The sequence below is a fragment of the Protopterus annectens genome, chromosome 11.part0, assembly GCF_019279795.1.
Source record: "Protopterus annectens isolate FY-2018-M chromosome 11.part0, PAN1.0, whole genome shotgun sequence".
Lineage (NCBI taxonomy): Eukaryota > Metazoa > Chordata > Ceratodontiformes > Protopteridae > Protopterus > Protopterus annectens.
Genome location: NC_056745.1, coordinates 1,331,751,214 through 1,331,768,542, shown reverse-complemented (window position 1 = coordinate 1,331,768,542; position 17,329 = coordinate 1,331,751,214). Strand labels below are relative to the sequence as shown.

The following is a 17,329-nucleotide window of genomic DNA, read 5'->3' as shown; positions in this document are numbered from 1 at the left end:
TCCAATGCTATATTGAAAGTAGCTGGCTGATACTTAGCACACAACCTTTGCCAACCGGTGAAACTTAACTACTATTCCCAGGGCTTGAGCGTTATTTTGCCATGGCCATACTGCATAGCCTTCTGTCCCCTCTAGCCTGTAAGCTGTGCGAATCATCCCAAGAATCAGTACTGCAACAGAGAATTACAAAGGACATAGTGCATTTATGTTAAGAACCATAGTTATAGATATGAGTACATTCACTTCTGTAGTACCAGTACTTCCCTCCTTCCCCTTTTTCTGTGAAATACCTCTCTGGGTTCAGTTCAGTACCAGTTATAACCTTTTGTACCTTCACTATCACTTGACCAGGAACCTTCCTTTTCTGGGTTCAGCAGCAACCTGGAAAAGCATTTTTTTAGGATTCTTACTGAGATCGTTGTTGTATGGGTCGTACTCTTATCGCCTGAGAACAGATCCCCACCTGCCTGAGCAAGAAAGATCTGAAGATGTTGCCGGCTGCTGCCCCTTTGTATCACCAGCATCAGCAGTTGATATGGAAGGGAACCTGCCAGGTCTAGGGTTGAAGGGATAAAGGGTCTGGAAGTCAGGTTGTCTGTTGGGCTTCTGCAGGCAGGAATCCCAAGATAATCCAGGTAGTGAATTTACTCAAACTTCTACATTTAAGGCAAGTTCTTATTACAAGTGCTCTAGGATCTACCTTATTCAGTCTAGGGTCATGGAAGAGTTTGTGCTTGTCACAGCAGGCAGACAAATAGTCCTAGATGGGATCTTGGACCATTGTAAGAATTTTGACGTTGGACACACACACACACAAGCACAGGCAGTTTAGGAGGACTGCCATTTCCCACATTAGCTTGTAAATTTCAATGCATTGTTTTTTCTAGACTTCTGGATTCAGGATTTTGAACATCACATTATAGGAACAGATCATCAGTGAGTATACTTTTGCTTGTACTGTTTTCCCCATGTCTTTTTTTTCCATATGTATAATTTAAAGTCCATTATACATATTTGTAAAATATATATATATATATATATATATATATATATATATATATATATATATATATATATATATATATAGATAGTTTACTTGTATAATATGATCACTTTTTTACCTTATCATTTTCATAAAAAATATTTTTTTTTTTTTACTTTTCAGGAGTTGTTCATTGCCCATTCTCAGAAGTATGCTCAAGAAACGGTGTTATCTAGAAGGGTACGTGACTGGGAAGAAACGATAGGACCTCAGCTACAAGAACAGGTAATCTTCATAAAAAGAAGAATCCAGGTGGTAGGTAGTTGTATTAACAGAAGCAGCATATTTATGCTTGCATCCATATGCTCACACACGCGCACAAATTCTATTTAAATTGAAAGTGAATGTTAAAAGTAGGTACATTAGAAGTTATAGTACAAAAACATTGGTAACATTTCACATTGGGGAGTCTCCTTGATTAACACTTAAAATATCCTTTTCTCTTAGGCTGTCTTTTCTGAAAAGCTCCTATAACTAGTTTGTGGCATATGCATCCACACACTGCTCTTAGGGTATGCCTAGGATTTGAGCTGATCATTTCTTTTCTGCTGCTTACACAGTTTGGGATTTTGATCTAAACAGCTGACATGGAAAAGTGCCCCCATTCAGTGGATGTTCATCGTGCATACAGCTGCAGTAATCACAGATGGGTTTTCTGCCGTCAGGCGGGTCCTCGGTCGGCCGAATTCCAACGTCTAGGTCCGGCGTCGGTTGTTGTCGCTTTCTTTCCTGACGTCAGTGAGGCAGGGGTATATAAGACACAGCCGATGCCATTTTCTTCAGTCTTTTTTGCCGCGCGGTGCCCGAAGCAGAAGCAGTTCGCAAGTGCCAGTCGGCCAGCTCCTGAATTTACGATAAATTGGAAACCGAAGCCTTCTTTAAAGCTAAGTACCCCGTTGGGGAAATTTTTCTTGCCTCAGACCGATGTCAGAAAAAGTTAACAATTGTATTTCTTGTGGGAAGCAAATACCGCTTAAGGATTTCCATTCCCTCTGCATACCTTGTTTAGGCCCAGACCACGACGTCTCGGGCTGTCGCTTTTGCGCTACCTTCAATAAACGCACTATTAAGCGTCGGGCGGAGTTCGCCCAACACTTTTTTGGTACAGCCTTTGATTATAAAATGTCGTCGGAGACTCCAACTACCGTTTTGTCCAAAAAACGCAAGGACAAGGACCGACACGCGAGGTCCGCGGTCTCCACCGACACCACGCCAAAACCGGCTACACGTGGTCCGGTTCTCAGCGAGATGCCTATGCAGTCCCTGACTACCGACGACACTTCTTTGGCGGTGTCTTCTGTAACCGAGACCGCAGGTACCTCGGCCCATACCCAGACTACAACCACCGAAGCCACTGTGAGCGTTGAGCCTCCTAATGTGGACAGGTCCACTTCCACCCATGGTGTCTTTAGACCCTCATCTTCCTTTTCCATTAAGGCCTTTACTAAGTCCAAATCAGCCAGGCATCCCAAGAGGCCTGTTGCACAGGGCCCATCTCCAGGCCCCATGCCTAAAAGCAGATGCTTAAAATGGCTGAGGATTTAATTACCCTTATCAGGGGTTCCCAACCCCCTCCAGACAAGAGACCCAGAGTGGAGGAAGATTCTCCCTCTTCTGATCAGGGCTCCATTTTTTCAGAACATTCTGATGTAGAGGAACACTCTTACTCCCCTTTTGAAGATTCTGATGCAGAGCAGTCCATTCCTTCTGTATCTCCTCCAGAGGATTTTTCTTTTGGGGAAACCTTGCACACCTTGAGGGAACACTTCCATTGGGAAGGCCAAGACTTTTCTGATTCCAAGAAAAGACTTAGGGAATTTCTTTTGTTACCTCAACACAGATCTCTGGCGATACCTCCTGTCTTGGACCTACTTGATGATGTTTATTCGGAGGCTTGCCTTAATCCGATTCCTGCCTCCTGCCCCAGTCAAGCCTGATAGGTACTACAGAGTTCCTAACTCTCACCAATTTCTTTACAAAAGCCATAATGCTGACCCTGAAACCATTTCTCAAGGCCCCAAGGGAATGAAGGCCTCTACTGCTAAGAATCCACTACCTTCCGAAAGAGAGTCAAGATCCTTAGAAAGGTGGGGGGAAAAGGTATATACCTCGGCCACCCTAGCCATGAGGGCCTTAAATTGTCAGTTCCATATGCTTAAATATCAGCAGTTTCTGTTATCACAATTAAGAAATAAAATGTCTCAACCTGAACAACCAGATTTGAAGGAGTTGCAGGATATGATGCATAGTGCAGAACAAATGGGTAAACACACCTTACAATGTGGCTATGATGCCCTAGAGGCCTCAAGTAGAGCTGCTGTTATAGGATCAGTCATTCGTAGACATGCCTGGCTTAGGGAACTAATCTTGCCTGATCATGTGAAAGCTAAACTACTAGATGCTCCTTTACAAAAGGATGTGCTATTTGGTACTAATGCTAAGGAGATACTACGGAAAATGGAAGAAAAAGCCAAATCTATGCAAACTGTCAAAGCTTTTTTACAGGTTCAACCACCACGTTTTAGCAGAAATTGGCCTTCTAAAAACTGGTCCTTTCCAGCCACGGACAAGCCCCAAAGAGGTAGATACAGGCGCACAAGGGGCAGAGGACAATCACAAGGATCATATAGAGGCAGGCAATGGCAAACTCCAGCACCAAGAGGTGGCAAAGACAGTGCACAACAATACAGGAAACAAACCCAATGACTTCCTCCTTTCCATGCCAAGCAAGTCCCAGCTGGCAGCACCCTTGGGAGGAAAGCTGGCATTATTTACAAGAAATTGGCATATTGTCACAACAAACAAATGGATCCTGGACGTTATAAACAGAGGCTACAGATTTCATTTTCACACTCTTCCAAAAATGAGAGGCATGCCAAACCTGCCACACACTGAAAGGGCAGAGGCAGAACTGCAAATTTCAAAGCTCATAGACATGAAAGCTATTCAAGAGGTACCTACTCACGAACAAGGTCAAGGTTTTTATTCCAGGCTATTTCTGGTACCAAGGAAAGGAACCGACTGGAGACCCATTTTGGATTTATCCATCCTAAACACATTCTTACTCGTACCAAAATTCAAGATGCTCACATTACAGCAGCTTCTTCCCATGCTGGGCAAGGAGTTTTGGCTGGTAACATTGGACCTCAAGGAGGCGTACCTGCATGTCCCAGTCAGACAAAGCTGCAGAAGATACCTCAGATTTCTTGCAGGTTCAATCCACTATCAATTCTCTGCATTGCCCTTTGGCTTATCTACTGCGTCCAGAGTATTCACGAAATGCCTGGCATCAGTAATTGCCTACTGCAGACTTCAAGGGATACAAATTTACCCTTATTTGGACGACTGCCTGATCCAAGTGGACAGCAAGCACATACTTCTGGAACATCTGGCTTATGTAACACGGTTACTGAATTCTCTGGGATACACAGTCAACAAAGAGAAATCCAGGCTAACACCATCTCAGAAAATAACTTTCCTGGGTGCCAACTTGGACACAAACACCCAGATGGCCTATCTTACGCCAGAAAAACAGGGGCAACTAACTCAGTACTTCAGAATACTAGCAAATTGTACCAGGCTTACTGCAAGGAAAATCCTGCAAGCTCTGGGCTTCATGGCATCTTGCATTCTTTTAATCCCATGTGCAAAGTTGCATATGAGGAAACTTCAATGGTACCTAAAAAACCTATGGTCTCAACACAGCCACAGTTTGGAAACAATAATACCAATAATTCCATGTTTGCAAAAGGAATTTCTATGGTGGGCCCAAGCATGTCAAACAAACACAGGTCTCCCATTCTGCAAGCCTCAAGCAAATCAAGTCATCACAACAGACGCCTCAGATTACGCCTGGGCGCACATGACAGACAGGTGCATTCAGGGCAAATGGTCCCAAAAGGAAAAGCACCTTCACATCAATCAAAAAGAAATGCTAGCAGTGATAAATGCAATTACAGCTTTCAAGGACCTCCTGCATCCAGGACAGTCATTGATAAGAACAGACAACACCACAGTAATGTGGTACATAAACAAACAAGGGGGAACACATTCATACCCCCTGTGCAGACTAGCCATGACACTTTGGAACTTGGCTCTGGAATGGCAAATCGAACTTCAAGCACGATACTTGCCAGGTTTGGAAAACACGCTGGCAGACAATCTAAGCAGAAATATGACAGATCCACACGAATGGAAGTTGCATCCTCAAGTGTTTACAAAGATAATCCAAGCGTGGGGGAGGCCAGACATAGATCTCTTCGCCTCCCACAGGAATCATCAATTGGAAAAGTTCTGTTCAAGGACCTTTCATCCAAAGGCCTGGAGAGTGGACGCCCTTTCATTCAGTTGGACAGCATGGACAGTTTACGCTTTCCAACCTCTGCCTCTTCTGCCCAAGGTGCTCTTGAAAGCAAGAGCAGACAGACCGAAGATGATACTGATTGCTCCAGACTGGCCAAGACAACACTGGTACCCACTCCTGAGGAGCCTAACACATACTCCTCCCTGGTCCCTACCTCTAATGCCTCTTCTGCTGACTCAGCACAGCTACAAAACTCTTCACAGTCAGCTGAAAGCACTCAATCTCACTGCATGGAAAATTCCTTAACACCACAACAGACCCTACTCCCCAAAGAGGTGCAGGATGTCATTTTGGAGGCCAGAAGGCCATCTACTAGAAAGGCTTACTCCGCAAAATGGAAACGGTTTTGCTCTTGGAATGAGAAAAAAGGCCAGGACCCTAGAAAACTGAATTTGCCTCAGGTATTACAGTATTTAGCTGAGCTGCTGAACAGTGGACTTTCATTTTCATCCATAAAAATCCATGCCTCAGCCATTTCTGCAGAATTCAACACTGATCCACCCTTATTCTCTCACCCAGTCTTAAGACAGTTCCTCAGAGGGGCTAAGAATATAAGACCACCAAGGAAACAACCAATGCCAGCCTGGGATCTTAATTACATTCTAGAAAAATTAACATTGCCTCCCTTTGAACCAGCTGCCTCAACAGATTTGCAATATTTGTCCTGGAAAACAGCTTTCCTTCTGGCCATTACCTCAGCTCGTAGGGTTTTGGAACTACAAGCCCTCATGGCTGTGCAGCCCTTTCTCATCTTCCATCAGGACAGGGTTTCCCTTGAACCAACCCGTCATTTATGCCAAAAGTGGTATCCAGGGTAGCTTTAAATCAAGCCATACACGTACCTACCTTTTACCCCAATCCTCAAACCAAAGGGAAAGGCTGCTACACTCCTTAGACATCCATAGACAGCTACGTTATTATTTGGACAGGACAAAGCCTTTCAGGAAATCAGAACAACTTTTGTGTCCTATGCTGTAGGAGCTCAAGGGAAGCCAGTTACCAAACAGACAATTTCAAAATGGATAGGCCACTGCATACGGTTTTGTTACTCCTATCATGGAAAATCTGTCCCTACAGGCATCAGATCCCACTCCACCAGGGCCACAGCTACCTCTACAGCCTTCCTCAGAGGAGTTCCTACCAAAGATATTTTGGAGGCAGCCACTTGGAGTTCTGTGCATACCTTCACAAAACACTACCACCTGCCTTTATATTCCAAAACTAGAGCAGGCTTTGCCACTGCTGTGTTGCAGGGCATTCTGGCTCATCCCAGTTCCACCTAGTGCCTACCACCCTGTGCGTAGCTTTGGGATTCTACCCATCTGTGATTACTGCAGCTGTATGCACGATGAACATAGTACAGTTTTGTACCTACCATAAATGTAGATGTTCGAGTGCTAATACAGCTGCAGTACAGTTTTCCCTCCCTCCTTCCCCTCTTGGTAAAGGCCTAGGGCCTAACCCCTCTTCATACAACCTGATTGGGTTATCCTTCTATGGTATATTTGCTTGCAACTACTGATTTTTGATTATATTGCATTGCATGTATATAAATATAATTTATGTATTGCCTTCCTTCTGGGGGCACCTGACATCTGGGGCAAGAAAGACTGAAGAAAATGGCGTTGGCTGTGTCTTATATACCCCTGCCTCACTGACGTCAGGAAAGAAAGCGACAACAACCGACGCCGGACCTAGACTTTGGAATTCAGCCGACCGAGGACCCGCCTGACGGCAGAAAACCCATCTGTGATTACTACAGCTGTATTAACACTCGAACATCTACATTTATGGTAGGTACAAAACTGTACTTTCAGCTAAGTCATCAAAGTGTTTGTGGCTTTCAAATCACAAACCAAGGCCGAAGTTAGTATTGTCTGTACTACTATGAACAGAAACTTGGCCTGAAACACAACTGTAAGTTCCAGCAGCTCACCTAGCCACCCAAAGACACAGAAAGACGTTTCTGATCTACTTCTCTCTCAGAATAATTGCAAAGGATGATTGTGCCCAATTTGGTGGTTTCCCCATCCATCCCTAGGCCTCTGTTACATCCAGAAAGTATATCTTTGAGATTGGATCATAACCCTTGGGCATTATGAACTTATCTTTGACTAGCAAGCTTAAATTTGTGCTGGTCTTCTGTTTCAGTGAGTAATATGTGTCTATTAGGTGTGCAGTGTATTCAGACAAGCAAAAGCAGTGTGTCAGCCATTCTGTTGCAATTAAACAATCTCTGGAGCCCACCAGTTTGAGTTCAGTGGTCAGGTCCAAAGAAAGGAGGGTGCCATGGCTTAAATCGTTAACTTTGTTCAATTGTTTGATATCTGATGGAAGCATGCCCTTAGGGGACAGTGCCCTTTCTTGTCTTCTGATGCCTTTGATGGATACATTCCATATGTTACTGCCCCATCACCCTCTCCTCCCCACTGTCACAGTGTACACAAGTAGTCTGTTACTGGAAATGAGGAGAGACAAGATTCTTTCTTCTGCATTCCTAAGGGTATTATCACTAAGCCAGAGAGAGATAATGAACCTCCCTCCTTCCTACAGGTTCCCCACTGTTTGAGCCTCTCCTTGCGAAAAACCATAGACTGCTGAAGATGATGGATTGACCTGTGATCCCATTTCTTTTCCCTCAAAAAATTCTGAATTTATTTAGCAAATGAAGATTTAGAGGAGGAGCCTTAGGTCATTCTGACTTTTTTTTTTGGATCCAGGTAAGGACAGTCTGGACGAAGCCTGGAAGCACCTGGACACTACTGTGTCATCTTCAGTGGAGATGGATGGTTTTCCGCAGGTTCTTGGTGCAGTGACTTGAGCAGGTTCTTGGTGCAGTGACTTGATGGAGTGAGATCCTGACAAGTCATCTAAGGTCAAACTCCCACATGAATAAATAGTCTTGCACACGTTGCAGAGAACATATGTTGCTACACTGTCACCTAACAAACTCCAAATCTTGGGATAGTGTATGGAAGGGAATTTTCTCTTGTGCCACACTGGGCCTTAAATAGCTCAACTATCTGTCTCAGTTATCCTGTCTTCCATAGTGGTTTTGCATTGGAGAAGATTTCATCTCACTGAGTCTGGGCTGAAAAAGAAACTTGTCTGGAGACTGTCTGTGTCTTACTCTGTACCAGGGCATCAGACCTCTGGCGTTGTGCACAGGATAACATGGCTGAGGCTTTTCTTTCTTTCCATATGAAGGCTTTGAACAGTCCATATTGGATGTCCATGTTTGTTTGGAGGCCCTCTTTCTCCAGCTGTCATATGAGCAGGTTAGCCATGGTACAGAAGATGAAGCAGTCTTATCTGGTGTGGAGGCCTTAATGACACCCCCAAATGCTATTTCATGTTGTAAATTGGGTCCAATCCATAAATAGCAGCCACCTGTTAAAGTGGTCTAATCTTCTTTCACGTTGCCAGTCAGCTAAGTCTTCTAGCATGATTACCTCCACTCCTGGCCGCAAAAGCCAACAGTCCTGACTGTTGTAGGGCTCTTTCTTGGGGGCAAACATTTCAATCTATACTTCAGCTGTAAAAAAAAAAAAAAAAAGTGGGGTGAATTATAATATTTTAATACACACATGATCAAGTATGCCTTATCTTGTTACAATATTAACCCCAGATGTATTACAGCCAAGGAAAGTAGTTTTTCTTTAATATCACTAGCATAAACAGCAGTCCCTGTGACACCCCTATCTCACATTTAAAATACCTCTGCATACTATATAGAATTGCTTTACAGTATAACAGTTGGCCATAAGTTACAGGCGAATGTGTAGTGTGGAAGAACTACCGTGGCAGGGCTAGCCACCCGGAAGTGTAAACCTTGGCTGTAGATGATTGTCACTAGTGAAGTGGCACCCCTACTCCATGTGCAAAAATGGGAAAAGGGAGATGTGGCTGGATGGATGGATGCATGCAGTTTCCTTTGATATTTATTATACACATTTTTATTAAGAGAAAAACTTTTATTGTTACTCAGTTACATCTTCAGTCCCTTCACTATCCTTCTAAACTTTAATAACAAAGTGGGAATTATGTTTTAAAATCCACCCACCAATTTAGCACAGTCAACAAACTTCCAGTCTTTTTTTAGCTATTTCTTCTTGTAGAAGCACAGTTCTCATGCCTGAACTGTACAGTTCTTCCATTTATTCCTACCTTCACATTATTGCTGATCTTCCTTATCTCAACCACCAAACATCTGTATCTTGCTCATATCCAAAGTACTTATGATTTTTAGTTAGATGAAGGGCTTATCTGTTACTCAGTCATTTTCCTTTGGAATAAAAGAAAATGTTTCACTGGCAAGTCCTTTCTGCGGGCTTTTCTTTTCTCAGAAGAATAAGAAGCAGTCCCCTTCAGCTTACTGGCTCTTTCTTTGCTGGGTAAACTTTTTAAATTCCTCCTTAACTTGCTCTGTGTCCAAAAATGCTTTTATCTTCCAGGAGAAAATGTTCTAAAAGCAATTGGATATAGCAACTTGAATTTCACATCTGTCGGTTGACATCTCCTGATCGCAGGGTAAACTCTCTTCTCTTCTGCCTGGTGTACAATGAATAACCATTTTCCACAAACACTCTGGTGCCCCTATTTTCTATATTTTCCTCATCTGCCACAGTTTTGGCAGGAACAGCTTTTTCTCTTTGTATGATTGCTTCTTTACTAATATAGGTCTTGGTTCCTTTCTCCTGGCCAGATTTGGAGCTTACACATAGTGTGCCTTTTCAATTAACAAATCCTGCTTTGGAATACAAATCTATTTGCTTGTGTGTACTTCTATAAAATTAATGTAATCTATTCCTTCCAGTTTTTCTGGTATAGCAGAAGTATTGGGTTTTCTGTCCATGCTCTGTCTTCTATAATTCTGCTGGTTTTAAACAGTTTTTACTTGATGAGAAGTCTCACATTCAGCAGTTTGATATTTGACTTTATATATTTCTCCATTGCTTTTCTTATTGTAAACAAATTTGAATAAATTTGATAAAATTTTCCTCGAGGTTACTGGAACCATCTCTTGTACCAAAGCTGAAACTTGAACTGTTTTTGCTGAAAAGCTGCTCCCTTCTCCACCAGAGTTTTTTTATTTTCTGTTACTTTTTCCAGATTTCTTCTCTGCGGACACCCAAGCAGCTTAATGATTAACCAGTGACTAAAACTTGCACCAGATTGATAGCATTTACTGTGTTTTTTCCCCTGCAGTTTAAGTTTTTCACACTGGGAGAGCTCAAATCAACTTGTTGATCAGTGTCAGCCATCTTGGAAGTCTGATTTTGATGTTGGAAGTTTTGATTTTGATCTTGAGTATGTTTGTGAAACATGTATAAATATCTCTAGGAAGCTTTAATGATTCCTGTATCTGTCATTCTCTTGAGTGTAGTACATTTGTAAATAGGTTGTCTTAGCGCAAGTATCCTGCAGTCCAGGTCAAGTGCATACCTCTCAACTGTACCGAATTCCTCTGTATTTCCCAGTTTTGGGCTCAAAATAATAGGGTGCCACGAATTCCTGATTGGCCTCTTTAAATTCCTATTTTGGTGTGCAGACAAGGGCGCCCCATTCAATACTATCCAATTTCTCAACTGGATAAAACTGATCAGTCACAGCATGAAATTATGGGAAAGAATAGTGGAAGCTAGGTTAAGAAGGGAGGTGATGATTAGTGATCAGCAGTATGGTTTCACGCCAGGAAAGGCACTACAGATGCAATGTTTGCTCTGATTGTGGTGATGGAGAAGTACAGAGAAGATCAGTAGGAGCTACATTGTGTCTTTGTGGACTTAGAGAAAGCATATGACAGGGTGCCTAGAGAGGAGTTGTGGTATTGTATGAGGAAGTCGGGAGTGGCAAAGAAGTATGTAAGAGTGGTACAGGATATGTACAAGGGTAGTGTGACAGCAGTGAGATCTGCAGTGGGAGTGACAGATGCGTTTAAGGTGGAGGTGGGATTACATCAAGGATCAGCTCTGAGCCCTTTCTTATTTGCACTGGTGATGGACAGTTTGACAGACGAGATCAGACAGGAGTCCCCGTGGACTATGATGTTTGCAGATGACATTGTGATATGTAGTGAGAGTAGGGAACAGGTTGAGGAGACCCTGGAAAGGTGGAGATATGTTCTAGAGTGGAGAAGAATGAAGGTCAGCCGGACTGAGACGGAATATATGTGTGTGAATGAAAGGAAGGATAGATGAATGGTGAGGATGCAGGGAGTAGAGTTGGCGAAGGTGGATGAGTTTAAATACTTAGCATGAACAGTTCAGAGTAATGGCGAGTGTGGAAGAGACGTGAAGAAGAGAGTACAGGCAGGGTGGAGTGGGTGGATAAGAGTGTCAGGAGTGATTTGTGACAGACAAGTACCAGTAAGAGTAGGTCTACAAAAGGGTAGTGAGACCGGCTATGTTATATGGGTTAGAGACAGTGGCATTGACAAAAAGGCAGAAATCAGAGCTGGATGTGGCAGAGTTAAAGATGTTAAGATTTGCACTGGGTGTTATGAGGGTAGACAGGGTTAGGAATAAGTATATTAGAGGGTCAGCCCAGGTTGGACAGTTTGGAGACATAGCCAGAGAGGCAAGATTGCGTTGGTTTGAACATGTGCTGAGGAGGGATGCTGGGTATATTGGGAAAAGGATGCTAAGGATGAAGCTGCCAGGTAAGAGGAAAAGAGGAAGGCCTAAGATAAGGTTTATGGATGTGGTTAGAGAGGACATGCAGGTGGTTGGTGTGTCAGAGCAAGATGCAGAGGACAGGAAGAAATGGAAACAGGTGATCCGCTGTGGCGACCCCTAACTGGGAAAAGCCAAAGAAGAAGACGACTCTCCGTAACTTTCTTCGTAATCAGATAGAAATATGACTGTATCTGTGCATCTTTCAATCAACTTCATCTATTTCTATCTTCTACTCACCTGCTTTTTACCCTCATTCCCCCACCCCACCCCTCCTCCCTTTACACCTTCAACTACTTGTACACATAGCCAGCATGACAGCAATAATACATAATCTAATTATAATTAATATATATACATATATATATATATATATATATATATATATATATATATATATATATATCATTTTTGCATTGCCTTTTGTAACTTAAGTTGCTGTAAAATTAATGTAAAGCACTAACTGCATTGAACTGCCAAGCCTCTGTTCTGGTTTGTGAACATGCTAAAACTTTCGAGTTCTCTCTCTAAATATTTGAACCATTCTGTGCTGAATTTGAAAAGGGTCCTGTGAAGTCAGGACACTCTTTAATAAATTAAAATCAATCAATAAATAAAAAGTAAATAAAAATAAACATGCAGCTGAACATAATATGATCCAAACATTTAGAATTTACATCCAAAAAACGTTTATTCTGCCTTTCTGCAAAGTAAATGCTCTGAGTGGAGCATCGCATTTTTTAGAGCTATGGGTTATTGCTATCTCTGCTGATAAATCATCCAGGCAATTACCTTTGTGTGCTCTTTATTCCACAGACAAAGACGGAAAATTCATGGACAGACTAGGGAAGAAAGTCTATACCTCCCTGTACCCTGGCTATTAGAGCTTTCAACTACCAAATACATATGGCTAAATATCTCTTGGATACCATTTCCAAGGCCTCCTCATTACTATCTGAGGCACTAGACTCTCCCATTAAAACTCAAATTAACACCCTTCTTTCCACTGCATCCCAAGTAACTAGGCACTCAAAGTGCAGTTATAATGCTGTGGAAGCCTTATCGAAGTCTGCTGCATCTGGATCAGTCTTGAGGCGATATTCTTGAGTGAGACTACAACCCCTGCTCATGTATGTGCAAACAAAATTGCTGGATGCACCACTGGATAATAAACCCCTAATTGGCCAAACCTCAGCAGAACTCCTTAAGTTCCTTCAAGAAAAGGGTAAAGAACTTCAGAATATTAAACACCTTCTACTGTCTGCTATACCCAGATATCACAGGAATTATCCACAGAAACCATCCTTTGTTAGAAGGCCGTCAGCAGACACTGCTCCCTTTTGAGGCCAGTCTGACCAGTCCAGACCACCTCCTCTGTGATTACCCTCCCTTGCACCAAAACACCCCCACTTTCCCTCCATCGCACCCTCCCCCTTCCCTCCATGCAGATTATTACATCAGAACAATGGGTTCTCTCCATCATTCTGTGAGGCTACTTCATGACTTGGTGAATGATACCACCCTTCAGTGGCATCCCTCAACCACCTGCAATCCAAACCCACCTTTTCCCTCCTATCATTCAGCAGCTTCTAGTTCAAGGTACCGTAGAACAGGTACCACACCAGGAAGAAACAAGGGATGTTCTTCGTGTTTCACTGTTGCAGTCATCACATGTGGGTTATCCCTGCTGTGGTAGCCCTCGGCCGGCCCAAATACTGGAGTCAGTGTTTTTTTTCATCGGCTGCAGTCATCTGTAGTCTGACGTCAGGTCGTCAGTGTTATAAAGCAAGGCAGCCGACGTCATTACACCAGTCTTTCTTGCCATGGAGCCCATAGCAGAAGCAGTTCGCATGAGTGCTGGTCGGTTGCTACCAGAAGTTGAATTTCAGCTGAAAACGTCTAAAGTTAAGTACCCCGTTGGGGATTCTTTTTTCTTGCAGTAACTGATGTCCGAATAAGTTAATAATTGCCTCACCTGCAGAAAGCAGAGGCCACACCAAGACTTCCATTCTTACTGAGTCACTTATTTAGGTCCAGACCACAACGTCCCCCGTTGCCGGTTTTGTGCCTTCTTTAATGTGAGAACCATTCGCCGTAGAGCTCTTTTTGCAGAAAGTAATTTTCATGTTCCATCTTTGCATTCTGTTATGGCGTCCGTTAGCCAACAATCTGTGGACATTCTGAAAAAACGTAGAGATAATGGTAGAGAAAGACCACACAAGGCTAAGCCTTCCGACAACGCTATTGCTAAGCAGGTCGTCAGTTCTCCGGAATTCAGTGAGGTGCTTTCGCAGCCCCTGATGCCTGATTCGATATCTGTGCAGGCCTCTACCGAGAGCCTTTCGGAGTCCGGTATACCACAGAAATCTTCTTCATCTTCCGAGCCTTTGGCTGTCTCTGCCTCCGTTGGGTACGGAGCCGCCATGCAGGCACCAGGTTCCAAGGAGGCCTTTCTCACTACCAAATCTAGACAAAAAAAATCTTCTCTTCTGACTACCATTTCTCTCAGATCAACGGATTCTCTCAGGCCTAGAAGCCAGGCCACTCCTAGGAAGTCGATCTTGCTACTGCTCCACCACCCTAAGCACAAATGCTGAAAATGGCAGAGGATCTCCTCTCCCTTTTCTGGGGTGGTCAGGTCACAACTTGTAAAAGGAAAAGGCACCCTTCTCCAGAAAGTATGACAGAACAGGATTCTGAGGAATCTGACTATTCAGTTTTTGAAGAGGAACAGCATCCCTTAACTGCTTATGAGGATTCAGATGCAGAGGATTCCATCCCTTCTGCCTCCCCTCCAGAGGACCTTTCCTTTGGGGAAACCCTTCACTCCCTTAGGGAACATTTCCAATGGGAATCCCAGGACTTCCCACAGTCTAAGAAAAGACGTTTCTGGACCTGCCTCAGCACAGACCCTCTGGCCATCCTCCCTATTTTAGAAGTGGTGGATGATGTTGTCCATGAATCCTGCTTAGCCCCTGAAGCCCTCCCTCCTGCTCCCAGTAAGCCTGACAGGTGCTACAGAGTACCAGATTCTCACAAATACCTGTACAGAAATCCTGCTGCAGACCCAGAGGTCATTACATAGGGACCTAAAGGAGCTAAGACTAGTTCTGCCAAAAATCCTCTTCCTTCTGACAAAGACTGCAGAGCTCTGGACAGATGGGATAAAAAAGTATACATAAGTTATCAGAGCACTCAGTTGTCAGTTCCATATGCTAAAATATCAACAACACACTTTGGAAATATTAAAACAGAAAATTGCTACCTTTCCTGACTGTGACAATTCAAAAGAGTTAGCAGTTTTACTCCACTCTGCTTGTTAAGTGGCCAAACACTCATTACAATGTGGATATGACGCCCTAGAAGCCTCTAGCAGAGCAACAGTGACAGGATCTGTTATTAGGAGACATTCATGGCTGAAGGAACAACCTCTCCCTCATCATTTCAAGTCCAAACTTACTGATGCACCCCTAGATAAGGACCGCTTGTTTAGGGAAAAAGCAGAAGAGGTGCTTAAAAGGAAGGAAGACAAAGCAAAATCTATACAAACGGTAAAAGATTTCTTTCAGGTATAACCTCCCAGGTTCAGCAGGAACTTTTCCCCTAAGCACTGGGCCTTTCCTGCACCTAGCAGACAGGGCCAAGGTAAGCCCCGCAGGGGCAGACCATTCATGTCCCTATCCCAGAGCCAGCAGAGAAACAAGCAATGGACCACTTATGTCTCTAAGGCAGGGAGTTCTAAGCCAACCTTCTATGACAAACACTTACAATAACTCCCCCTCCTCCCTCTGCCCTCCCTTCACCCATCAAAAACTAGGAGGAAGGATCTCCCTCTTCAAAGACAATTGGCTTTCTGTAACAAAGGACCCGTGGGTCTTAAAGATCATTTTTCAGGGATACAAATTCTCTTTTAGCGAACTCCCATTTCCAAGAGGGTACCTGGACTTCCTCCAAATTAGTGGGCAGAGGCATTGAAACAGGTATAAACTCTAATATCCCAGGGGGCAGTAGAACCTCTACCCTCAAATCAAACAACCAAAAGGATTTTATTCCAGACTATTCCTTGTTCCCAGAAAAGAGGGCACTTGGCACCCCATCCTGGGTCTCTCCATTCTGAACACCTCCCTAGTGGTCCCCAGACTGAAAATGCTAACATTGCAGCAGCTGCTGCCTATGCTAACACAAAATGTCTGGTTAGTGACCCTAGACCTAAAAGATGCCTACCTCCACATCTCCATCAGGGAATCGTGCAGGAAATTCCTGCGCTTCAGAGCAGGCTCACAGCACTTTCAGTTCTCTACCCTGCCGTTTGGCTTATCTACTGCACCCAGAGTATTCACCAAATGCTTGGCCCTAGCCATAGCATTCTGCAGACAAAGAAATATACAGATTTACCCTTACCTGGACAACTGCCTCATTCAGGCAGAGTGCAAAGAAAAGCTGCTCCAAGGTCTTCTTTATCAAATCACTCCTAACTTCCCTAGCGTTCATCATCAACGAGAAGTAATCAAAGCAAAACCTCACCAGGAAGATCATTTTCTTGGGAGCTCTTCTAGACACAACATCCCAAATGGCCTTTCTATCCCCAGAAAAACAGAGCTTCTTGCCTCTCTACTTTACCCAGCTGGCTTCCAGAAGTCACCTCACCGCGAGGAAGTTCCTGCAAGCCCTGGGATACATGACATCTTGCATCCTTCTCATTACTCTGACCAGGCTTCACATGAGAAAACTTCAGTGGTATCGAAAGAAACTTTGGTGCCAGCACTCTGTCTCTAGAGACCTCTCTCCCTCTGATCCCATGTATAATGGCAGAGTTTCTCTGGTGGACAGAGGCCTGTACTAGGAACAAGGGTCTTCCCTTTATCCTCCGCCCTACTGGCCAGACCATCACCACCGATGTCTCAGACATTTCTTGGGGCACTCACCTAGCAGACAGGTGCACCCAAAGTCTTTGGGATGCCCAGCAACTTCACTTGCACATCAATCAGAAAGAAATGATGGCAGTACAAAAGGCTCTGACATCTTTCAAACCCCATCTCAGGCCAGGGGGTTTTCTTATAAAAACAGACAACACCACAGTAATGTGGTATATCAACAAACGGGGGGGACCCAATCTTACCCCCTGTGCAGGTTTAGCCATGAGCCTCTGGCTTACAGCCACCTCCATAGGTCTACACCTAATTGCCCGATACCTACCAGGGGTCAACAACACACTGCAGACCACCTAAGCAGAAACTTACTGGACCCCCA

General features: G+C 43.7%; 1 protein-coding gene across 2 annotated transcripts in view; it reads left to right on the top strand.

Moving 5' to 3' along the window:
- Window positions 1-17,329, top strand: part of NCAPH2 (non-SMC condensin II complex subunit H2) — a 1,876,179-nt gene that overhangs the window by 1,743,570 nt on the left and 115,280 nt on the right. For both annotated transcript variants that reach the window (XM_044088651.1, XM_044088650.1), the window contains exon 18: window positions 1,166-1,267. In XM_044088651.1, the coding sequence (XP_043944586.1) occupies window positions 1,166-1,267 (102 nt within the window). The remainder of the gene's footprint in view (window positions 1-1,165; window positions 1,268-17,329) is intronic.